The following is a 24,365-nucleotide window of genomic DNA, read 5'->3' on the forward strand; positions in this document are numbered from 1 at the left end:
CCGTGATCATGGGTCTACCTTTGAGAAGCCCTTGGGAGCTGATGAGATTCACCTGACCAAGTGGGTCTTCACCAACAAGCTGGCCAGACTTCAGGAGAGCTTTAAACTCTCCTTCTCCTTTGGGAAGGGCCACCAAGATGATGATGTGACTGGACCATCTTCTCCTAGGGGGAGAGGCTGAGGGCACTGGGATGGTCCAGCTTGGAGAAGACACTGGGGGAGATCCCATCAATGTCTATAAATACCTGTAGGGTGTGGAGAGCATGGAGGCTTGGGCATGGACTTCCTTCCCCAGGAACACGGAGGGAAGGAGCTCACCACACAAGTCAAACCCTTGGGGACACTGGGGCACACTGGGACCACTGGGGGCAGCTCCAGGCAGGGTGGCCTTTCTTGGCACTGGCCAGTTGTAGAGACCACTCCCCGTTGTGGGGAGGCTCAGGCTTCCAGCTCCTCCAACGCCGCCTCTCTGGAGGCCCCTTGAGCCCCATGGTGGCCCCTAGAAGGTCCAGTCACACCCATGACACGAGGTTGGTCCCCTCCACCACCATTTTGGGAACAACACGAAACCAAGATGGGTTCTTGAGCGTTTAATGATGCGGGAAGGGACAGGAGGGACAAGGCAGGATGAAGGCCACCAACGATGGGCACAGGACACATAGAAGCACCCCTTGGCCAGCACTGGGGAGGTAGAGGGGCTCCATCACCTCGCACACCACTGGGGCTGCCAGGGGGCAGAGCTGGCCATCTGAGGACAGAGATAGTGGTGTTGGGAATGTGTCCACAGGGATATTTTCCAGGTTCCTGCTGTGGTTTGGCAGGGTTGGTGGGGAGGGGATGCTCGGGGTTCTCATGGGGGCAGTGGTGGGTCCAGGTGAGAGCTTCTCACCCAAGTTCAGGCAGTGGGAGAGCAGGATTTGTGGGGTTCAGCGGCTCAAGCTGCTCCAGGAGAGCTGGGATTAGGGGACAGATGTTTCTTCTGTGACCATGGGGACAAGCCACCAGCAGGGTCATTGTGAGAAGGGGGCTAATGTCTGCCTTGGGCTGGCCTCTCCTGGCTGTGGGCAGGGACATTGATCTTGCTGGTCTTCGCAGCCGTCCTCCAGACGGAGAGGATGTTCTTGACAGGAATGTCTGGGTCCAGGGCATCTGTGATGGTGGCCACAGAGGTGGCAGGGACTTGGTTGTCTTCCAGGAAGAATTTAAAGGCGTCCTTCAGCCTGTGGGTGAGGTAGAGTGGGGGATGTGAGTGGGTGGAGATGGGATGGATGTCCCACCACCCTCAGCCACGAGCCATGGCTGTCAACAATAAGAACTGTCTTAATCAAGGTTGCTGGTCAATGGTGGCTCTCAATGGTGGCCTAGATTGCTGGTTAACAATGGCCAACGCCTCCTGCAAGAGGTCACACCAGTATGTCCAGCAGCATCAGGAATCAATGGGGCAGCTGCTGGTTGGGCATCAGCTCTCTTCCCATCAGGGGTGATGCCACCTTGGGACGAGCATCTCCAAAGACAGAGATCCACTAACACGCAACCAGACGAGGCCTTGAGCAACCTGCCTGGGGCAGGATTTGGACCAGAGACCTTCCGAGGTCCCTCCCCAACCAAACCCTTGCAGGAAGCTGCAACTTCTGCCACCGCTCTGGTTGTCCCAGGATATGATCTGGACTTACTCATATTCAGGCTCAAATCTGGACAGTGCCACCATAATCATCTCGTGAAGCTCAAGGAGGAAGATGTCGAGGTTGGTGTTGGACAGTGCAGAGGCCAGGGCTTTTGCTTCCCTTGCATCCAGCTCTTCTTGGAACTGCCTGGGTACCAGGCAGAAGGGATCCTGCAAAGACCACCACAACCCTCTCGTGTCTTTGAACCTCGTATCAGGGCCAGAGAGCTTCCAAGACATGAGCCAGTCTTGAAAGTGCCCAGGAGGAGTGGATTATCTTCAGGCTGGGCCAGAGACCTTGACTTTCCCCAGGGAAGGGAGAGGGATGTCAAAAGTGCTGCTTGGCTGCAGTGATGTGGGTTTCCTTTCTCCTCCCAGGGGAGCAAGCCCTATCTACTCCCGCAACCTCCTCGCCCTCACCTGGTTCATTTGTACCAACAGCATGGACCTGCGAGCTGCCAGGACCTGCCACAGTGACAGGAGGTGCTTCAGACGAGTGTTGGGCACCACCTGAAGAAGGACAGAGGCACAGGCATTCAGCTCCTTGGAAAGGTCATATCCACACTCAACTTCAGCATGTCCTGCAGGACACATTGGGCCACCAAAATCCCCTGATGGCTGCACCTCAACTGCCCAGTTCAAGCATCCAGGCCAGCTCATCTACCAACCCTTGGCTCCCACATCACCGGTGTCCCCCACAGAGGTGCTCTGGGATGTCCACAGTGCCTAAGGTGTTCCCCAAGGTGTTGGTGGCCCCAGCATGAAGACCTGGCACCACTCAGCCAAGCTTTTAAACCCACATAGGTGCCCAGGACCTCTTTGCTCTGAGCAGGGAACCCCCAAACCTTCATGGACACCAGATCTGGGGACCTTAGAGTATGTGAAGGTGGTGGGAGCCACAGGGGACGTGAAGCCCTGCCCAGAGTGGCAGGCGTGGCCATCAAGGGGAGAACATGAGGGTCCCATTACCCACTTGCCCCTCACCCACCGGCACGTCGTGGAATTGTTTTGCATCAGCATCCATCCTTAGGTCCTGCTGGACGTACTCGGACAGCAGGCGCTCCGGGTCACCACCTGTCACTGCCAGGAATTCAGCAGCCACCTTCAGGGTGGCCAGGGCCTTGGAGAGGGCATTGACTGAGCGGGCCTCTTCCATGATGCGTTTCTGCTGGTTGACACTGAGCGGCTCCTGGCAGTAAGAAGGGCATAGAAGTGACCCAGAGAGGGCTGGGACCACCACAACATGATGCCCTCCCAACCTGCTTGTCCCCCCCAGCGCAGGAGAACTGGGTCCTGCTAGGTGTCCAGCCTCCTGATTGAGGTGGCCATGGGTCTTCCCACATGTCTGCCCGGTCTCTGTGCGCCCATTGTGTCATGGGACTTGAAAGGAGACCTCAGAGTCTGGATGGAGGAGAAGACCAGCAACCCATTTCCTACCTGGAACAGCTGGTTCCTGACTTTCATCTTGGTGGCCTGGAGGGTCCTAACATTGTTGAGGGCGATGGATGGAGCCGTCTGGAAAGGGTTTGGAACAGATGGTTAGGAACATGCCTGGTGCCACTTAATGGGGGCCAGCAGAGAAGCTCAGCTGGGCACATGTGAGCCCATGGGATGTCCCCGAGGGTTCTGCAGGAGGTGATTGATGGCCTCCTGGGGCCACTGTGGGGTTGTGGAGATCAAGGGGTGTCCAGACGGCTGGAGGAAGGCATGTCCGTGAAGGAGGACCTGGGGAACTTGCAGCCTCACCTCCGTCTCCAGCAAGGTGATAAAGTCCTCTTGGGAGCTATTCCCAAGGACCAAAAAGGTCCTGGGAACAGCCAGCATGGACTGATCTCCACCTTTAGGAGTGCACGCACACACCAGTTGCTGCAGGACAGCCTGGTTCTAGTGTCCTCAAGTCCTCTTTTCCCACCAGCTCCAGGCTTCATTTTCACAGAAGGGAGACCAACAACCCCAGCCAAAGATGTGCTCCTCCAAGGTGATTCAGAGTCCCACGTGGGACCATACGTAGCCCTGAAACATGCCTCTTGAAGTTCTTTGGACAGCTACCAACTCCTCCCTCATTCTCAAAGAAACAAGGGTGGCTTCCCCTTCCCAAAAGACAGGGCTGTAGGTCTTCATGCTACCTTTCAGGCCACCATTTCATGACCACAGAAGTGGTTTCTGGCCATGGCAGTCCTTCAAAACCCGAGGAACAGAGACAGATGCACAACAGGCATCTGCCAATGCCTTCAGTTGAGTCTGCTGACTCCCGAAAGGCACATAGAAGAGGCTGGGAAGAGACCCCAACCCTACCGCTGAACTGGGACAAGCCAACCTGGCCGCTGCTGAGCTCACCTGAGCCTTGATGATGGGCTTTCCGCTGATGAAGCGATGAACCACTTGCCGCTGCAGCATTTGGAAGTCAAAGTAGGTTGTCTTGGTGCCTTCTTCATCTATCTCGTACTGCAAGTTGGCGAGCGCCATGGTTACCAGATCACTCTTGGTTATGGCCAGTACCGAGGAGGGCTTCACCTCTTCTGCGGAGATGGATCTGGGAGAGAAAAGGTTGCTCTGTGTGGTTACAGAAACTCTGGCCTCGTCCTACCCTGCCATCAAGGACCTGCTTTGCTGAACACCAAGCCACCAGGACCTTGTAATGGCATTGCCTGGCCACCACAGCTCCCTGCAAACCCCACACCAGCCCTGAAAACCTTTCATGGAAACTTTATGGAGGCTGAAGGAGATGGAGAAGCCCTGGGGCAAGTGGCTCCAGACCCACCGTTGCCTCTCCCTGGTCACCCGCGCGGCTGTGTCAATGCAGCTGTTTTGCAGCTGGATGAGGAACGTGGTCACCAGATGGCTGATAGATGGTTGGGTGGGGAGGAGATGAAGGACAGCGGTGTTGGTGTTGATGTTGTTCGGCGAGAGGTCCAGCAGGATGGTGATGCCTATAAAAGAGTTGAATGGTCTTCCACTGGATCCCAGGGGAAATTCACCCTTTCATTGGAAGGGTTTTTTATTAGCTTTTGTATTTTCAGGAGGGTTTTTAATTTGTTTTTAGGTGGTGGAAATCGAGCAATCTCAGCACGTTTGTGAGGAAGGGCAGCTGCAGAAGTAGCTCAGCTTGCGAGCATCTCTAGAAGAAATGACCAAGGAAAGAGGGACATGACATCCCTCTTTCTTCCCAGAAGACGAGCACGTACCTGAGCTGGATGGGTTCATTTTAATATTGCTCCAAACTTTCCGTATGGTCTCTATAGCTCTGCTGAAAGCCAAACGCTGGTCCTCTGTGGGCACAGAGAGAGGAGAAAATGGCCCTGTCAAAGCATCCTCCCAGGAGACATGTTATGTCAAAGGATGTCTCCAACCGACATATCATTGGACATGTCACAGCAAACCATGCTCTGAGCTGGCTCAAGCTGGGCTGTGTTGGACCACGTGTGACATCAATCAACCAGGCACCGTGACTTAGGAGCTGAAAAGCCTGTCTCACCCATCCTGCTTGCTCATGGTGGAAGAACTTCGTCAAGCCCCAAATGCCCCAGGAGAAAGAATCTGCCCTGGATCCATCTCGATTCCTCAGACCCCCACCCTCCCCTAAATTCCCTCCCCAAACTGCTCCCGCAGAGGCACGCTCAGCCTTGATGGGCCGCTCTTGTGTTGGCCGAGTTGGCTCCATCACACAAACTGTGGCAGCAGCTTCTCAGCGGAGCATCTGGGTGCTGAGGGGTGGCTAATGCCTGTGTCCTGGGCATGATGGAATTTCATATGGCACCTGAAAGTTCAGGCTGGTCCAGGAATTGCCGGACTGTGTAGTCTTCCCCTTTATGGCTGCTTTGGAAGAAGTGGATCAGGGCATTCTGCAGACGGAAAATGTCGGGCAGGTGTCGGACATGTTGGATGTTCTCAAGCTGGAAAAGAAAATTCAGTGTGATTCAAGGGACAGGAATCCCATTTGGCACCACAGGGTAACCTGGAGGAGGACTTGTCTTGCTTGGATGCTCCAAAGAAACATGGAGGGGGGAAAAATTACCCCAGTGCCCCATGGACACCAACCAGGCTGAATCTAATCCATTTGCTTTGGTAGTGAGGGGATGTTCCTAAAGCCAACCTTTGACAGGAGTTCCAGTAGAATGGGGTACGGGTTTCCAGTGCCCTCTCCAACTTCCTGCTGTAGGAAATGCATCAAGGTCTGGATGGTCGTCTTCTGTTCAAATCTCCACATGCAGGGCTGGTTGATCAACCCCTGACTCGGCAGGTCTTGGAAAGGTAGTGTCTGGCCAGAAGCTATTTTCAGGAGAAGGCTGGAGCCATGAGGACCTTCACTCATCCTCTGCTCCTTGACAGAATTAAGGCTCTGCTCCAGTTCCTGCAAGAACCCAACGGTCATTAGGAGCCACCCCTCCTTACCAAAGCAGCCTGAGGGGATTCATGGGGTCTTAGGGCAAAGAAAAGCAATGAGGACTCTGGAGATGTGGGGAGCATGGTGAGAACTTGACACCAAAGAGACAAGAACAGAACTGTCCGGGGAGAAACCCACAGGTGATTTTCTCCAAGGGAAGAAACACAACTGGTTTCCAAGGAGGATCTGAATCGGCATATAAAAAGCATCCAAGAAGCCAGCTCTCTGCAGGACACCACACCAGGACTAGGTCCTGATCCAAAACTGAGGGGACAAATCTCTTTTCTTGGACGTGGGAACACCTTGACCTCAGCAGATATGTCTGGGCATGGACATGACCACCAGCAAAGCAGCACTTTGGGTACATGATACCTGTGAGCAGCAGCTGGCCACAAGCATACCTAGCAGATATGTTTGGACATGGACGCGACCACCAGCAAAGCAGCACTTTGGGTACATGATAGCTGCGAGCAGCAGCTGGCCACAAGTGTACCTGGAAGAAGGGCTGAGCCAGGGCTTTGAAAGAGGTTTCCCATTCTTCTCGGTCCTTTTTCTCATGCAGGATGCTCAAGGCTACACTCTTGTCTGTAGAAGACACAATGGAATACGTGAGCTTTTACCCTGTAGACCCTGGGGAAGCCTGGAGTTCTGTTGTGTTCCTTGACGGCAAGGAGTAAGATGATGTAGAAATAAGAGGGACCAAGGGATGACACAGATGCCTACTTGGAGCAAACTATCTCCTAGTCTGCTCATGCCCTCAAGCTGGTCTGGGCTGAGTGCTTTGGATGAGCTCACTGCCCTCATGGTCCTCCCTGTCCTCTCACCAGTTTCCTGGGATGGAGACTGTCCCGGGAAGGAGGAACCAATGACACCGGTCCCGGATAAAACCCAACCACTGCAAGCCTGCTGGTGACCTCCCAGAGCTTCCCAGCATCCCCCTACCTGCTGGGTTGTCATTGCTCAGGTGCTGTAGAAACAGATGGACAGTCAACACAGCATCCTCCGTGTTCCTGCTGAGCGCCTCTGCCAGGCACGCCATGTCTTTCTGAAGGTGGCCCCAGAAGAACTCTTCCACATCCTCCGGTTCCTCTTTCATCAGGTCTAGAATTGCCTGTGAGACAGGGCAGGTTCCTCCGTTAGGCTCTCAAGAAGATCTCCTCCTCCCAAGCTAGGCTGAGCCATCACGGCATGGTGGTTGCTCACCTTTTTGTCAGCATGGACCCCTAGAAGGAGGGATGAATGGAGCAGAGCTCTCGCAAGACTGACACAGGCGGGTGACAGGCACCTCTCCAGCTCATTCCTCTGTGAGAGAGGGCTCTCCAGGATGTACCCTTTCTCCGTTTTGTCCTTGGTGCTGCGTTCAGAAAGAGCAATTACCCACCACGTCTTTTGTTAGGTTCCATGGTGGGACCACGGGACGCAGAGACCTTTTCTTTGGCCAGCCGCGGCATTTTCCCTGTGCCCATAGCTCTGCGGGAGGGATGGGTGGACAGTTGAAGCCCTCCGGGGCTGCGGAGCTGGGAGGGTGGACTTACATTTCCTTCTGCGTGAAGCCTGTCTCAGGTTTGTGGTTGGTTCCCCCAACGGTGGCACCACACTTGCATTTCTTCACTTCCATGGGAAGTCCACACTGCATTGGGACAAGAAGGTTGGAAGCCCACCCAGGTGCTGAAGGTATCTAGCAAAAGCTGAGGGCACCCAGGGGGTTTACATGTCCTCCTGGACTTTGGCTTTCTACATGGGAACATTGCAACAGCTAACGAGCAGCAGGAGGGGACGTGTGTCTATGAGCAAACATCTCCAGGCCGACCTGATTCTTCCTACCATTGGCAGGACACATCTAGGCATCAATTTGGGTAACCAAGAGAGTAACCAAGACCTGGAAGCACCCGCTTTGCTCCACTGCTCCCGTGGGGAGATACAAGTCCCAGCTCCACTTAGCTTAGTGCCTCGCTGGGGGAAGACCCCAGCCAGCTTGGAGAAGAGCCAGCTGGCTTGGAGAAGAACCCAGCTGGCTTCTGAGCCTTGCAGCTAAAGGACCACTTGGCAAGGAGGTGACATTGGAGTCCACATTAGGAGGGGAACAGAGCAGCAGGAGGAGCACCTACACTTGCCACCCAGTAGAAACAGCTGGCCCAAGAGGCCAAGATGTATGATTCTATGTGTTTCAAGATGGTGCAAAGGTGACGGGCAACTCTGGGAGCCAGAAGAAGACCCGAGAAGCTCATCCCAAGCCTGTCTTTTTCCCATGCAGGTGACAGAGATGCAATGAGAAACGCAAGACAGAGTTGCAAAGACCACCAGCCAGAAGGGGACACTTACATCGGTGACAATCCAGTACGAGCCACACTGACAAGCTACGTGTGAAAGAGGAGATGGTTAGTCAGTCGTCTCCCACAACAACCTACATGATGGCCAGATGCTCACCAAGAGGGTGACAGGCCTGGCTTCCACCTCCCGGCATCCAGCCCCACCATGTGCCTCTCCCAGAGCCTGTCAAAAAGGGACCCAAAATTGCTCCACCAAGGTGGAGGTCAAGAAGGACTCAACAGAAGGACAGAGATGGCCTTCAGGAGTCTTTAATCCCTTCCCTCCACCCCCTGGCCAGTCTCAGGCGGCTCCTGGTGGGTCCCCCACATGCACGGGCGGAGAAACATTCCCCCAGTACTTACTCCAAATCTTCTCTCTTGCACCAATTTTCCAGTTCTCCACATCAAAAAGCAGGTCTCCAGGCATGGTGGGAAGGTAAGACCCCTTGGAAAGGAACCGCGATACAAAGTGAGGTGTGGGGCAACCATCTTCCTGGCTCACATCACACCTATCCAAGGAACAATTCTGCTTCTAAAGCAAACAGTGGGGAGGAAGGGTCCTCCTGCACAGCCACTGTCACTGGGGAGAAAGTTCTGGTGAGGGAATGGGGACTAAGTGAGGGAGCAAGGTACATCAGTCAGGGAGACGTGAGGCTGGAGTCACCAGATGTGAGGAAAGTCCCCAAAAGTCCTAATTATTTATGAGTTTTGATTCTGGAAACTGAATGCCCCATGGGCCAAACACGGCCTTGGTGGGAAGGGAGAGGATCTAGAGGTGGCTGTTGCTTTCACTTCCAAGAAAAGCAGCATGATGTCCTGGTTGCTTCCTGCAGCCCTCAAAGAAGCGGAACAACTCAGGCATGGACAGACCTGAGGGGAAGCCCAGCTCAGGAATGAGTGTCTTCATCATCATCTGAGTGACGGAAGACCTTTGGCAGAAGGAGGATGCTCAGGCTGGCCTTCAAACCACCTAATCTCCACCAATAAAGCTCTGCCAGGTCCTCAGCTCCCCTCGAGTCAGAAGACAGATGGGCTTTTCCCAAAGACCATACATCTATCTCATCCACTTTTGAAGAAGACCAGGCTGGATGGTCGCAGTTACTTCTCAGCCCAAGGAACAAGAAGGAAGAGGAACATTGATCTACAAAGCAACAATCTGACCGAAACAAAGCCTATCTGCCAGGAGACCTTGCGCTCGGACTGTGGGGTGGAGAGAGCTGTGCATCTCGGCCTCGTGACTCACCTTCACCACTTCAGGCTTGAAGCAGATGTTCTTGAGGAGCTGAGTGATGTGGCCTGGATACAAGGCCAGACTGAGCGCAGTGTGGAAGACCACCTCCAGCAGGCCTGGGTCTTCACTGTCACCCAAAGCATCCATGATCTTCTTCAGTTTGTCTTCCAGCAGCTCATCTGGGATAGGTGGCAAGTGGAGGATGTTCTCCATTTGTCTCATGACAGACTACAAAAGTTGAACAAAACAGATGTAAGTGAAGGCAACTGGCATGGCACCTCCCTGTGAGGAGTCTTCTGGCTTCACCGCTGAGCTTCAGTGTTCATGCTAAGTCCCATTTGTGTCCCCTGACAGCAGGGAGCTGCCGCAGCCCTCCGTCAGCACAGACGGAAACCTCCTGTTTCCAAGAGGTTTCAGACCAAATAACAGTTCCAGACCAACCAACGATTCCAGACGAAAAACCATGGAAACCTTCTGTTATAGAGACGATGGATACTCACAGTCAAGCTCTGATTTTCAGTGGAATCTTTGGGTTTTAGCTGCTTTTGTGCTTTGTCCAGCACTGAAAACATCAGTGTTGTATTTGACCAGGTGCTTCTATCCTGAAAAACACAGATGGACATTGCTATTGCTATCCTAAGAAGCAAGTGGAAGGGCATGAAGAGGAGGTTGACTACACCTTACGGGGGCCTGTTGTTCTCCTCAACTGGAAGGGAGCCGCGTGAGTCAATTTAAGAAGGCTTGAGCTCGGCAAATCCTACCCTCCTCAACTCAGCTTTGGCACAAGGCTCTCAAGAAATAACCCACCTGCGAAATTTCTACTCCTTGGGGTAAAATCCACTTCTCCACCTGGAGGATCTTCCACATAGAGGCTAGCCCATAGATGTCACAGAGGTTTCTGATGAGGAACACCTGAGGCCATGGAGTTGGAGCCTGCACCACCAGCTTCTTCATTGCATTCACCAGGTCTTGCTCTTTCTCATTCCCCTCTGTGGCAGGCGCATTGGGATCTGCAGCTGGAAAGAAGGTTTTTCATTAGGCCAAGTCCCCAGTGGTGGAACGTCACATGTGTCCTTCACCAACACAGCTCCTACAGCTCTTTAGGTTGCAGTAGGATCTAGGTTGCAGGAGGATCTTCTCCCCACAGGCTGGAACATGGCTTCAAGCCAAGGTACAGAGGGTGCCTTAATACGTAGAGAAATACTTGGAGAACACAGTGCATTTGGGGACTGAAGACTTAGGAAGTTTGTCCAAAACAACTTCCATTTTCATAAAAACAGTCATTTTCCAGCCAATCCCTCCAAAACTAGACCTTCTGGGGGCTTGTTCTAGACCTCCTTAGGGGTAGGCACAGTTCTTCTGCTACACTAAGCAAAAGGACTCACCGGAAAGCATCCGTCTGCCAAGCACGGTGGCCACGTGCCTGATGGAGAGCCGGAGCTGGGCAATGAACTGGAGGGTGTTAATCCTCGAGACCTCGGGCTTGCAGAAAGCAGCCAGGTCTGCGGTGGAGAGGCAGTTTTCAGCAAGCTGGCTGACGTCTTCTTCAGAAGAAGGATACATAAAATCCTGCTCGAGAGAGGGGAACAATTTTTAAGAGTCTGAAGGTGGGTTATAACTGAGCAGCTCCTTGCGCCTTCTCGTCATCTTTCAGGTGAGCTCCTCCTTTGGCTCCTCACCCATAAAAAGATGTGGAGGGGGGATAATTAATGTGATTAATATGTTTTAGCTGGGGTGGTAGCTCCAAGTTATGGTGTTTGTTGGGATTCCCAGTGCATCCCAACAGGCACTCACCTCCAAACAGTGCACCACCATGAAGTAGAAGTGGTCCACGTGACTTTGGTTGGATAGTATCTTTTCCTCCATCTGGGACAGGTATTCTTCCAAGTGAACCTTGACGTTGTTGAACCTGTGGCAGAAAAGGACACAGACCATTGGCCTCCACGTGGCCGAGGGGTTCAGCAATGGGGTTTGGGAGCAACCTCGGGGCTGACCCGCATCGCAGCAGCAGCTTCAGGAGGGAGGACTGGATGGTAGGACTGCTGTCCATGCACTCTTCGAAGGGTGACAACTCACTTTTTGGCTTGTACACTAGGAAGGAAGGATGACACCCGTTATTTGACTTCCAAGAGTGCAAGGTCAGAGCCAGGTAGTGGAATCAGGCTCTTTTACCCTTTTTCCCTGCCTGATGCTCAGGGTTGGGTTTGCAAGCCACAAACTGTATCAGTCGCTGAATGATTTTGGCAGACGGTGCCTCTCTGTCTCCCAAAAAGTACATGGTGATGAACTCAACGAAGAAGGAATTGCATTTCCTCCTGAATTTGTTGTGACAGGCAACAGCTTCCCTGCAGGGAAGAAGAAAACCGAGACTCATGGTCAACCTCCAATCAAGGAAAGAAACAGCGTCCCTCTCTCTGCAGAGAACAGGACACAAACCAGGGAGATGATATGGCCATTTGTTCAGGCACCACAGAATCATGGAATCATAGAATGGTTCGGGTTGGAAGGGACCTTAAAGATCATCCAGTTCCAACCCCCCTGCCCTGGGCAGGAACACCTCCCACTAGACCTGGTTGATCAACGTCCCGTCCAACCTGCCCTTGAACACATCCAGGGATGGGACAGCCACAGCTTCTCTGGGCAACCTGGGCCAGGGGCTCACCACCCTCACAGCAAAGAATTTCTTCCTAATATCTCATCTAAATCTCCATTCTTTCAGTTTAAAACCGTTCCCCCTTGTCCTATTGCTCCACTCCCTGATCCAGAGTCCCTCCCCAGCTTTCCTGGAGCCCCTTTAGGTACTGGAAGGGGCTCAAAGGTCTCCCCAGAGCCTTCTCTTCTCCAGGCTGAACTCCCTCCAACTCTCTCAGGCTGTCCTCACAGCAGAGGAGCTCCAGCCCAGCATCTTCTATCCCAATATTTAAAATGAAGGCACTCGAGACAGGCAGTTTTTTTGCCAGCACTGGGATACCTCGTGGCCTCTGAAGCTGTGGGTCTGTAATCCTCTGGGAATTCCTCTTTGCAGATCTTACACTGCTTGTTTGCCCACTCCAGGATGCAGGCAGTGCAGAAGATGTGGCCGCAGGGCAGCTCCGCCGGGTCAGTGATCTCCCGCAGGCAGCTCTTGCATTCCTTCACACCCTTCCTGAGGGACACCACCAAAAGAAGAGGCAGCTCAGTGTTGCTGCCAGATTTGAGGAAGGGGCGTGGGTGAGCTTCTGCCTAATGTCCACCTCGGGGTGGGGCTGAAGCTGGATGGGCACTTTTGCCTAGCCTCCCTGGTGAGGGGTGACCCACCACTGCTTCAAGAATCAGCTTTCCCCTACCCTTTACAAACATCACATCGATGGAGAAGGACCCTGAACTCAACTGGTTTTCAGCTCGGACTTACACCAGATACACAACATCGGCATTCTCATTGCATTTCTTCAGCACTTTTGTCACCAAATCAAAAGTCTTCTCCGGCTCAAATCCTGGGGTTGCATAGAGGCGCTGCAAAAAATCAAACATACAGGGTAAGTTCAGCAGAAACATCTCTCTGGTACATGGAGGATGTCACCACTGCAGGGACACAGGGTTGGACAGCAGAATTAAGCAGATCCATGCATGGATGCCTCTGTGAGGACCTCTGAGGGCAAATGACCTGGATCAGCTCTTTAAATTCTCAAGGAAGCCTTCCTTGATCTCAAATCCTCATTTTGGATTCTGAATCCAAATACTGTTTGTCTCTTGGATGGTGTTTCCAGCCTCTTCCCATCTCTAAGCCCTCCCTACAGCTGGGACCAGAGGTCTCCTGGAAGAGAAGAGCCCTCCCAAGCTTCACAGCCACGAGCTTCCCCAGGAAACACCTACGTTCCAGAGGAAGATGAACTGCTTCACCACAAGCCTCAGGAGTTTCTCCTCTATTTGTGTCTCGTTGTGCAGCAGGTGGTCAATCAACATGTAGACAATGTTGGTGCAGGTCCAGCGATGTCTGTAAAACACACACCCCGAAGGCTGCCACTTCGGTTGGGCCACAGACCTCCCGAGGTCCCTTCCCACCGGTATTTCTGTGACTCAACCCAGGCAGTGTGTGGTCACTTGAAGACACAAGACCTTCTGAGATAGCATTAGAGGGAGAAAGAGATGGCATGGTCCTGTCTGCGCTGCGTGTTTCAACGCACCTTGGGCCAAACAAACTGCCAACCTGTTTCTGGGTGTTCTCTCTGGAGGGACCAACTTCTCCCACTCCAGAAAGCATTTTTGCACCATCAAGCAGGCAAGGAGAAAGTCCACTGAAACTAAGCAATTTGATCACGGTGAAATATTCACTGCTTTTTTGGGTTTTTTTTGGAGCCACTTTGCCACCGTGTTTGTGATAACAAGGAAGGACCAGGAGGGAACGGATAGTTGGAGGACTTCTGACCTCCAGCTCCTCAAGAGGAGGGTGCCTTCAGCTCACCTGACCCTCAGACATCAAGAAGTTTGCTTGCGGTACTGTCAAAAGAGAGTGACTGAACTTACAACACGTTCTCCAGGAGCTGCTTCTTCTTCTGGTAGAACCAAAGCTGGTAGTTGTCCAGACTGATCCACTCCACCCAGGGCTTAATGGACTTGACACTTTTGAGCCATGCCACGCAGGCATCAAAAGGTAAAAGTCCATTTTCGGAGGGCTGCACTTTCTTCAGGAGAACGTTCAAGGCGTCAAGAGTGACAAACTGAAAAGACAGTTGCAAAGAGAGAGAAAAAGAGTCGAGTTAAAGAACTGAGCTCGCTGGCGGGTGGCACAGAGGGAAGGGCTATCACGCGACTAGATGCTGGTATAGCTTTTGGAGGAGTTGATAGGGCTAAGTCAAAATGAAATGGACTTTTACAGGTGAAGTTCTGGCATCTGTAAAGCAGGAAGGGCTTTAATGAACCTCCCTGCGCCTTGGAGAAAGAAGGATCTTGGAGTCAACATGGGGAGTTCTCGAGAAACCTCAGTGTGCTGCCCCAAGCCATAAGCATCTTAGCAGGGATGTGGACATCTCCACGCGGACGTGGCAAGCTAAGGAGCTGCAGCCCACCACAACAAATCCCACCCACCTCTCAGGCCAAAGTGTCCAAGAGGACTTCAACGTGATATCCAGAGTGACAGAAACATAAGGATGTCTTACTAATTAACTAGTATGTAATTAAATGATGTAAGTTGTGAAGACCACCATGTTGAAATGCAGTAGAGGAAGGGTTAGAGGGCAAACACGGCTCTCTGCTCACCATCTCTGGGGGGTTCTTCTCATACATTGCCTGCAGCTCACCGATGACAGTGTCATTGCTTTTTGCTATGTCGACAAAGAGCTGATAATCGTCTTGGAGGTAGAAATATTCCATGTGAAGCCAAATTGGGGAGAAGCCCATCTCCCCCCTGCCCACGGAGGAGCAGAGTTGTTCTGCACTGGCTAGGAAAACCCTTGAGAGAATCTACAGGTAAAACAAATGACATTATTTCTCCTTAAAGCAAACAGCAAGGGGACAAAGGTGGGACACTCAGCATTGCTGTGCTATCCCATATGAAGTTTGCCCGTCAAAAAAGAGTTCTTAAAGCAGAATTAAGACCAAACGTTCATAACATTTGAGGAGCAGCCACAGAGCAGTGCAAGGGAGGACTTATCAAGAACATCAGATTTGGCCAGGAAGGACAGAATTAGGGCCAAAGCCAACGCCAGTTGGAGATGGTGCTCTACCCAGCCCTGCCCACCTCATAGACAGGGAGATCTTGCCCGGGAAAAGCCATCCTGAGAAAGTCATTGGCGTAATAGCGTAGCACGTCTGGGTGGCTGCCATCTGGCATCAAGATGTTCTTGATGAAGCTTTGGTAGAACCTGGCCACTTCCTCCGTTGGCTTCTCAGGCTGATCTGGAAGGGACAGCAAAGAGAGTTATGGTGGCTTAGCGGAAAATGGGAGATCCTCGTTAAGACTGAGGTGGACGTGTAGCCAAGAGCATGGCTGAAGAGGCACAATGCCTCCATTGGAAGAGGAGATATAATGCAGCAGAGGTGCACAGCGTAGTTCTGGGTCATTTGAATGAGGAACACAGCCCCCATGGTTCCTCCTCCTAAGGATATGGATTTTTGGCAGCTTTGCTGGATTAAAGCTGCCCCTGGAAAGTCTGATGTTACCTTTCATGTGATAGACTTTCTCCCATATGTCGTCCAGGTAGGCTTTCAAAACCCAACTGAAGGGGAACTGGCAGAAGAGGGAGGTGTTGGGGTCTTCCGTCATCGATAACACAGGAATCCTAGCATCTGCCGCCCTTGAATTCAAACAGCACAGAGAGAAGCATGAAATTGTGCGATAGACCATAGGTGTCCAGGCATGGACCACCTCGGTTCCCAACTCCCACTGACGTGTATTCCCGTTTTAAAGGAGATGAATTTGGTGGGAAAGTCAGGGAAAACCAGGCAAGAGTAGGGAAGAAGCCAATTTTGCTGACAGCTTAAAACAACAGGGAAATTCTGGTGCCAGCAATTTGACACCCAAGACCTTCCATGGCTTGGTTATAAACGTCTTCACCTCAAGCGTGAGCTACCGCTACACTAGGAACGTTGGCTTTTACTCTCCGAAGGAAAACCACCTCACTGTACATTTAAGCCCTGCCTCTTACTTCCAGGTGTATTTAATTTTTAGGAATGTTTCTTCTTGGAACATCTGGAGCCACAGTTCTGCCAGCGGAGAGCCTTGAGAGACATGATCCAGGTTGTTGTTGGCATCCACCACGGCGAGAATTTGGGCAAAGACATTCGCCACAATGTCTTCCAGGTGCACCCAGAGCGCTTGCCTGAAAAAGGAGATGACAGCTCATGGCATCACTTCCCTGCCTCCCACCAAGAAACACTCCGCTGCCCAGGGGACAGCATAGGTCCTGAAGAACCACAAGTCAACCAGAACAATTCAGCTGCTTCTGAAGAAGCCAAATGTGGACATCCAGGCTTGATGCTAACTGTCCTTGTCTATCTCACAGTCAACCAATGTTGTTTGCTCCCAGAAAAGCCCTTTCAGAAGAAGCTTCCTCAAAATCAACAGTGCTTTTAATTATTTTTTTTTTTTGCCTTTGAGACTGACTATGACCTTTCACCAAGCCCCTGCCTTGTTCTAGGCTGGTAAAAAAAAACCACCACCATATATTTAGACACTTCTTGGTTGGCACATCTTGGTCTTTTTGAGGCAAGGTGCCTCACACTTCACGCAGAGCAGTTTTAGGAACAGAAATACTTGGCATTAGGAAGGTAGCTCACAGCCAGCACTACCTGAATGATGTGTCTTCCAGGATGAATTCAGTACACAGCGCCCTGCGGAAAATCCATGCCCTTGGCTCTTGGATGGGTTTCTCTCGTTCTTGTAGGAGGTAACAAATTCTCTTCTTCAGGATGGTCATAAAGTGACTGGAAACTAATCAAAAAATAGCACGGGTTAAAAATCTCCTGGCACCTGTCTCCAAGCAGGAGGCTCCATCAAAAACCTGCAAGGGATTTTGGTTTCCACAGTTTTCCACTCAAAAATCACACCACCTCTTTATTTTTTTATTAGTCCTATGCAGAAATCAACTTCCATTGGCAAATGACATCTGTCTGGGATCGTCTACCAAGGTCTGCACCAAAGCTTTGTGGTTTAGTACAGATTCTGATCATGAACGTGAGGGGCTGTGCAGGGAGGTGAAGGAGGCCCCATGCCACCTCACCCTCTGTCTCTTGGGTCCTTCCTCACCCACCTGGGCTTTGAGGGACACCAGAACTGCCTGTTAACCTGTCTGTTGTCTTCTTCTTGCCATACAGTGCAAGGAGCCACTTCTAGCTCTCTCTACTCACTCTTACCACTGCTCTGAGCATGGAAAAGCAAGTTGTGAAGGATCTTGATTCTCTCCATTGGACGTTGGCTGTTGTCCTTTTTGTCCTCCAGCTGGATCACAGCCTTCTGGATGCTGCCTTTGATCATTGCGTCCACGTTGAGAAACTGTGGCTGGAAAAGACTGGAGGTCAGTTGGTTGCTTGGTGCTACTTTATTGTCATTTGCCGGGAGACGCTTGTCCTGGGACATCATCTTCTCCAGAACTCAGCACAGTGGGCTCCAAGGTCTGTGCCCATCTGACCACCCCAACAAACCCTGGTTGAGTCAGTCCCCAGGGCGTGGAGAGCTCCTGCTCTCCCTGGTAAGGGACACTGCTTTGTTGATGGTGACAAAAGGCTCCTGGTCTTGTGCTAGTCGCTCATGGAGGCCTGGGAGACCACCACCCTACTTCAGTCTCACGATGGAAGACCTGCAGCTATTACGCACAACAAGGCACCAGCCCAAGCAAGGACTTTTAAAAGCAGATCCCACAGTGTCTGTTGAAACCCAAACCAGTTCTTGCGTTATGGCCAGAAACTAAAATGAGGAGAAAAAAGGAAAAAAAAACCACATACATTTTTCTCTGGGTAAAGACCCGCCTCGGTGAGTCTTCCCAGGGCAGCAGAATCCTCCGGAGAACCTGAAATCACAATCAACCACATAACAGCTGTCAAAACCCCAACAAGAGACACTTTCATCCACAGGAGGTGGCGGCAGTGCCTTGACAACCAACAGGGAGAAATAAAGCAGCGCTTGGGGCGGAGGCCACCCAACTGCTGGGTGGCAGCTTCTTGATGACATGAGACCCTCAGGCTTGGAGAGAAATTTGCTGGCCACCTTTAAGCAAGAATATGGATTCAAGGAGCCACCCAGAGTTGGCTTGCAATGATGAATCAAGCCATTTCTGTCCTGTTTGCCCAAGCATCTAGTCGAAGAACAGGGGTCAACAAGCGTGTGTTGACCCCGTATGAAAGTCTCCAGCGGCACAGCTCATTTGCCATTGCTAACTGCTGCTCCATGGTCACAGTTGGCCCATCAGGAGGCAAAAGCTGCATTGCTATGAACTCAGAAGCAGTAAGTGCTCCTGGGACCCACAGCTTGGGACCTGCTGGATCCATCTGCATTCCCATCCACAGGTGGGACATCATAAGACGGGGCAGCAGGTTTGTGGAAGGGATAGCAGCAGGGAGATGGAGGGTTTATGGTGAGAGACTTCTTACCTGTTGGGAGTTGCTGCAGAGAGCTGCTGGTGAAAATCTCGGCAATGGTCATTTTGGAGAGCTGGCCAAGATTGGCCTTAAAGTTCTCTGGGGGCATCAGGTCATCCAAGTGGATGGACTTCCACTCGCCTGGAGAGGCAAGAGAATGGGTCAGTCCATCCGCTCTCTTTTGGTGCATTGGCCATTTGGAAAACCAGCGAGCTTGGCTACTCAGATTTACCAGCCAACCAGGGCAGGAAGACAGCGAGAGATGGAGGATCCATCACTTCACATGTCTTCTCTGCAGGTCATCTTCCCCTCCCACTCTTTTCTTGACACAAAGAAGTGAGTGGAACCTTACCACTGTCAAAAGCCAGGTAGCTGCAGCCCCCCAGCACCCGTGGGACTTTAGTGATCAGCACAAGATGCAGCAGATGGGGGCTGGCCGACCTCCGTCGCTCGTCTGTGATGCAGTACCTGGAAGCACCACCAGGAGGTCAGAGCTGGTGAACTCCAAACTCGTTTGAGTGATCTCTCCAAGCAACAACTGCACCTCCTCCTTCTACATGCCCTTCCAGGGCTCCATCTCCCTTCCCATGAAAGGTTGCAGTCATCTGAATTGGCTTACTTGGGTGGATGCCACCCTGAGAAGACATTCTTTCTGGCCACGGTTGGTAGAATCTGCTACCAGCACAGGGGCAAAGGAGAAAACAGAGTCCAGAGCACAGCCCAGGTCAGGTCTCAGAGGGTAAAAAACAGGACAAAAGGCAGCACAGGATTCTGGGAAGTACATTGTGCCTGGAGGAAGGAAGAAAGAAAGAAAGGAGGAGGAATAAAGAAAGGAAGAGGAAGAAAGAAAGGAGGAAGAAAGATGGGAGGAAGGAGGGAGGAAGAGGATGAAGAAGGTGGAGGAGGAGGAAGAAGGAGGAGGAAAAAGGAGGGGGAAGGACAACGAAGGATGACAAAGGAGAAGAAAGAAGGATGAAGGATGACAGAGGACAAAGGAAAGCTGCTTACTTGGCACATGCCAGCAGTCTTTTGCTGCTCTGTGGCTCATCGAAATGAAACTGAACAAGGAGCAATCTTGCTTCTTGTGGGTCTCTGAAGAAATTCCTACAATGAAACAGCCTCTTTAATGCTTTCTCCTAATAAGGTCTCACCCCACCCCACCCCAAAGCACTGTGAGAAGTGGAATTCACCTGCAGGGTTAAAGAAAAGAAATACCAGAGCCCACCTGAGGTCCTGGCGGAAAGCGTGTTCAGTGTCAAACTGGCTTAGGAAAAGGCAGTGGATTGTGTCCGGCAGACCGAATGTCTTCCTCAGCACTTCTAAATCCTTCTGGTTTAGTAGCCTGGTGTGAGTAGAAACCTGCAGGAAAAAGGGAAATCAAAACTGGTTTTCCTGCTGCCTCAAATGGGCGGGATCCTGCAGGGCATCTTCATTGGGGCTTGGGTTCATCTACAGGCAACTGGAAGGTGCTTTGAGTAGCTCAGCCTGAGCCAGAGAAGGTCAGATCCCATCTGCCTCCCGAGGAAGGGTAGAGTCTACCCTGGCTGCAGAAGACCATGGAGGCAAGGAAGGTGGCCATAAGCCCATCATTGTCCTGGCCTAACCAAGATGTTGGGGGCACCGCAGAATCATACAATGGTTTCGGTTGGAAGGGACCTTAAAGATCATCTAGGTCCAACCCCTTTGCCATGGGCAGGGACACGTTCCACTAGGCCGGGTTACTCAGAGCCCCATCCAACCTGGCCTTGCTCACTTGGAAAACAAACAGCACCCTTGGGTACTTTACAGCCAAGCATGAGTACCTGCAGGCACAGTCCGCTGGTGCTCCCATCCTTCTTCTGCTGGTTCATCATCTCACTCAAGAGGCTGGCCAGGCTGTTGTGCTTCTGCTGGATGAAATACAGGTCCTGGATCTGCGTAGCATCCTTCAGAGCGGAGTACTTGAGGCGTAGGATGGCATCAGGAGTGGCACACTCCACCAGTTTGCTTGTGGCAGTGGAGAAGATTTGTTCTCCATAGGGTTCATAGCCTCCCCAGTGGGTGTGTTGGGAGCACTCCAGCGCGATGGTGGCGGACGTGTCATCGCTGAAGCCGATGAAGACATCGTGTTCCTTGGGAGCGAGCGTGTGGGACCAGACCCTGAACAAATCAGGGTTCTCAATGTAGACAAACCGACTGGCCCACCTTTCCAGGTCCTGCTTCAGGTCTTGCTGTTGCCAGTTGAGGATAGTGTTCATGTCCAAGCAATGTTTCTCCAGACGGCTCAGCAGAGGGGTGGGGAACTGTGTGTAGACCACTTTCTTCTCCTCTATAACAATCAGCCGGAATTCCTCCTTCACGCGGCTCTTCACCCTATGAGTGCCAAGGCCCAGGTCAACGTAGTAATTGCCCCCCAGGCTGACGACACATTGGTTGAGAGCATCATAAAGGCTCTCATACAGGTTCTGTATGTTGAGGAGGACAACAGGCCTGCCTATCTCCATGCAAATTTTCACCCTGTTCACTGAGCGGCACACCTGGGAATAATCCTGGTCCCGTGGGAAACCAGAGCCGAATATAATGTCACAGTTGCTGGTGTCTATCAGACGCGTCATCTGGATGATCTGAAAGGCAGCGTTGTTGGTCGTCAGCAACAGGAGATAACGAGATGTGAATGCCGCTTGCTCTTTGTCCATGTTTTCCTCCAACAGACGGATGCAGCTGGTTTCCACCGCAGAGTTGAGACGTAGCTCACTGGTGCAGTTACGGAAGATTTCCAGAGGACGGATATCTCTGGAGCCTCCAAAGTTTCTCTGGATGGCCTTGATGAGGAGCTCATCTCGAGAACCGCGCTTCATATTCTGTGTGTAGGACACGATCATTTTGATTAAGCTGTAGAAGTCACGAAGCCCAAAAAACTCTGTTTTCTGCATTTTCAGCACATTGCAGTAGAAGTTTGCCAGAATGGGGAACAAATGCTTGATTTTTTCAAGGTGAGGTTGGTCAGCACAGATGCCTTCAGCAGTCTTCACCAGCTCTTTCTCACTAGGTTCGGTCCGAAAGACAAGGAGGCCCCTGTTCATTTTGGCAGGGTCCAAGGCCCAGTTGGAGATGCCCACAAAGCCAACTTTTTTGTAAGCCTCTGGCGTCTCGTCATCAACGCAGCCATCTTCCAGAAGAGGATGCAGCGTCTTCAACGGCATATCAGGTGAGTCTTCTGCAAGACCGATCTCATCCAGCAGGACCACGGATGCAAACTCATTCAGGTTCTTGCCCTTCTGGAACTGAGCGCATTGTCGGAAAGTGAAGATGATACCTTCTGGTTTCGAGTGGGGGCTGCACTGGAAGGAGACCAGCTGGATCTCTTTGCACCTTTTGAACAATGGGCTTCTGGACAATGTACCTTCCATGGCATCTACAGCAATGGTTTTGGATAGAGATTTGGAGCTTCCCGGCTTGCCAACCAGAAAGAGCGGCACCCGGAGGTCCATACAGACAACCATCATGAAGATGTTCTCCCTCAGAGCATCGTTGCAGGCTGTGGCCTTAGGAATGGAGAGGTTATCAAGAAATACCTCCTGGCACAACTCAATCTCTTGCTTTAGCCAGGACGCAGGGACCGAGAAGCATTTTGCAATCTCCTCCAGGTACTCTTGGCGGCTCTCCAGAGACACGTAATAGCAGGCTCCCACCGAAAGGACCAAAGCCCTTTGTGCATCATTTAAGGTTGGCTCCTCTTCCTCCTCATGCCGCCTCTTCTCATCAATCTCATGGAAAAGCAGGTCTCTCAACTCATAAAACCAGAGCACTATTTTCATGCAGCGGTCTATATCCCGGAGGCTGGCGACTCTGCATTCGTCCTTCCTCTCTCTCAGGAACTTCTGGGAGGCTGAAATGACGTTGGTGAAGACATCCAGGTTTCCCTCAGGGATCTGGGTCTCCACGGTGGACTTCACAATCTCCCTGATGTACAGGCTTTGCGTCTTCTCGTTCAGCTCCCCAAAATCCCAGACCAGAGGTAATAAACTGGGAGGAAGGGGCTGCACCCGATACACCAACTGCCGCAAAGGAATGTAACCCAGCTTCTCCAGGGTGTCTTCACTCCGGACTCGGTATCCCAAGCCAGCTTTCTCCAGTTTCTCAATGGCCTCCTTGCTGTGTCTTTTGTAAGGGTTGCAAGCGGCCACCACTTTTAAGCGGCCAGTGGAAATCGGCTTTCCGTTGACGCTGTGGTCACACAGCACTTCTTTGATGGCGAAGATGGCCTCCGAGGTGTTGGCTTCGTCGAAGAAGAGCACTGTGTCTATGTTGTGCTCTTCTTCGTTGGTGCGTGCCAGCTCAATGGCCTGCCTTACCTTCTTCTGGATGGTCTTGGAGGTGGTGCCGCCATGAACACGCACCACCATCATATTCCGAATGGTCTTGCCTGCGTTTTGCAGGTTGCACATGAACTGCACCAGCTTCGTCTTCCCACAGCCAGTTTCACCCATGATGATCACGGGGATGCCACACTGGAACCGCAGGTGAATAGCCAACATCTTCATGGTGTTGTCCAGAGTCAGCTGGTATGAAGCATCTGGATCTTCCTGGCATTTCACACCAAAGACTCTGCAGAGGGCCTCCAACTGCTCGGTTCTGGATAAGGTTTCAAATTTCTTATTGAAAGGGACATTTTGCAGTGCCAAGGTCCTGTATAAATTCCTGCTCATAACCGCCCTCTCCAAAACAGCCTCGGAATAAGCATCAATAGCGTCAAAGTTCTGGTTGATATGGAAACCCAAAAATTCCATGGAATCATCCTCAGCGTGGAAGACTATATAAGGGTGAGACTGTTGTTCCCACTTGTGTCTTAGTTGGTACTCTCTCAAAACATTGTCCATCTCCTTCCACTCCTCACTTGGCACACTTTCGTCGGACACATTGAGGGAAGGCATGGCAAAGTCCTTGGACATGGCGATCATGAATTTAATGACAAATGTTTTGAAGCCAGAGAACTCCCCTCCGACCACTGTACTGCAGAAGACCGACTTCTCACACTTTTTTAGCTGGAAATTCAAGAAGCGCGTGAAGTTGCTGAGCTCAGTCCAGGAGGGGTTGCTTCTCTGGCAGAACTCCATCAAGCAGGCCAGGCATTCTTTCTCTGTCCCTTCGATCCTCCCAGGGACAAAAGTGAAACGGTCGAGGTTTTCCTTCTGTTTGTATCTGCTGAGGTATTGGTAGGACCTTTGGAAAACTTCGCTATTTAGCTTGTCCCGGTCAAACTGTTCCTCCCTCAATCCCTCAGGAGGGACAGAGCTGGGATCTTCCAGCAAGTTGAGCACCCGCCGTGGTGATACACACTTCACAGTAGGAAAAAGATCCAAAAAATTTTCTTCCATTTCAACAGACATCTAAAAGCAAGAGGACACAAAACCACCACAAGGAATGTTTCCCATCTTCCCACATTTGCCTAAAACCCATTTTTATTTCCCCCCTGGTCACAAATGGTTCAGCAAGCTGGGAAAAAATGCAGAAATGCCAAGATTTCTCCAAGCCTTTGTGGGGATTGAAATCCCTACAACCATTAAGATCTGTCTTGCCCAGTGTCTTGTCTTGGGTTGGGTGATCTTGTTACCTTCTCCTACACTTTCTCCTGTTCCACTAAACCCTTTTGGAGATGGAGGGACCTGAACTCAGCCAATATCCAAGGTATGGTGAGGAACCATAGACGGAAGAATCTAGGGTGCATTTCACATGTTTGGTAACTCT

The 24,365-nt window shown here is 51.7% G+C and overlaps 1 protein-coding gene across 6 annotated transcripts in view; it reads right to left on the reverse strand.

The window, feature by feature from the left end:
• Positions 1-581: 581 nt before the first annotated feature.
• Positions 582-24,365, reverse strand: part of LOC134509691 (E3 ubiquitin-protein ligase rnf213-alpha-like) — a 43,554-nt gene continuing 19,770 nt past the window's right edge. The window contains exons 30-68 of one of the 6 annotated variants that reach the window (XM_063322284.1): positions 20,441-24,007; positions 19,864-19,997; positions 19,647-19,742; positions 18,991-19,106; positions 18,651-18,779; positions 18,006-18,070; positions 17,412-17,562; positions 16,854-16,995; positions 16,211-16,384; positions 15,726-15,859; positions 15,304-15,461; positions 14,823-15,026; positions 14,091-14,284; positions 13,440-13,560; positions 12,979-13,079; positions 12,559-12,732; positions 11,760-11,932; positions 11,582-11,678; positions 11,382-11,496; positions 10,973-11,156; positions 10,395-10,603; positions 10,088-10,189; positions 9,600-9,815; positions 8,720-8,801; positions 8,370-8,404; positions 7,583-7,677; positions 7,251-7,401; positions 6,990-7,158; positions 6,541-6,632; positions 5,757-6,014; positions 5,421-5,556; positions 4,849-4,932; positions 4,425-4,593; positions 4,001-4,196; positions 3,101-3,178; positions 2,652-2,852; positions 2,084-2,173; positions 1,674-1,834; positions 582-1,220 (exon numbers count right to left, since the gene is read on the reverse strand). In XM_063322284.1, the coding sequence (XP_063178354.1) occupies positions 1,028-1,220; positions 1,674-1,834; positions 2,084-2,173; positions 2,652-2,852; positions 3,101-3,178; positions 4,001-4,196; positions 4,425-4,593; positions 4,849-4,932; positions 5,421-5,556; positions 5,757-6,014; positions 6,541-6,632; positions 6,990-7,158; positions 7,251-7,401; positions 7,583-7,677; positions 8,370-8,404; positions 8,720-8,801; positions 9,600-9,815; positions 10,088-10,189; positions 10,395-10,603; positions 10,973-11,156; positions 11,382-11,496; positions 11,582-11,678; positions 11,760-11,932; positions 12,559-12,732; positions 12,979-13,079; positions 13,440-13,560; positions 14,091-14,284; positions 14,823-15,026; positions 15,304-15,461; positions 15,726-15,859; positions 16,211-16,384; positions 16,854-16,995; positions 17,412-17,562; positions 18,006-18,070; positions 18,651-18,779; positions 18,991-19,106; positions 19,647-19,742; positions 19,864-19,997; positions 20,441-24,007 (8,946 nt within the window). In that variant the 3' untranslated portion in view covers positions 582-1,027. Of the gene's footprint in view, positions 1,221-1,673; positions 1,835-2,083; positions 2,174-2,651; positions 2,853-3,100; positions 3,179-4,000; positions 4,197-4,424; positions 4,594-4,848; positions 4,933-5,420; positions 5,557-5,756; positions 6,015-6,540; positions 6,633-6,989; positions 7,159-7,250; positions 7,402-7,582; positions 7,678-8,369; positions 8,541-8,719; positions 8,866-9,599; positions 9,816-10,087; positions 10,190-10,394; positions 10,604-10,972; positions 11,157-11,381; positions 11,497-11,581; positions 11,679-11,759; positions 11,933-12,558; positions 12,733-12,978; positions 13,080-13,439; positions 13,561-14,090; positions 14,285-14,822; positions 15,027-15,303; positions 15,462-15,725; positions 15,860-16,210; positions 16,385-16,853; positions 16,996-17,411; positions 17,563-18,005; positions 18,071-18,650; positions 18,780-18,990; positions 19,107-19,646; positions 19,743-19,863; positions 19,998-20,440; positions 24,008-24,365 lie in introns of those variants that run through there. The other 5 variants (XM_063322285.1, XM_063322286.1, XM_063322289.1 and 2 more) reach the window with 5 other exon arrangements.

Source organism: Chroicocephalus ridibundus, unplaced genomic scaffold (assembly GCF_963924245.1).
Source record: "Chroicocephalus ridibundus unplaced genomic scaffold, bChrRid1.1 SCAFFOLD_26, whole genome shotgun sequence".
In the NCBI taxonomy this organism is placed as follows: domain Eukaryota; kingdom Metazoa; phylum Chordata; class Aves; order Charadriiformes; family Laridae; genus Chroicocephalus; species Chroicocephalus ridibundus.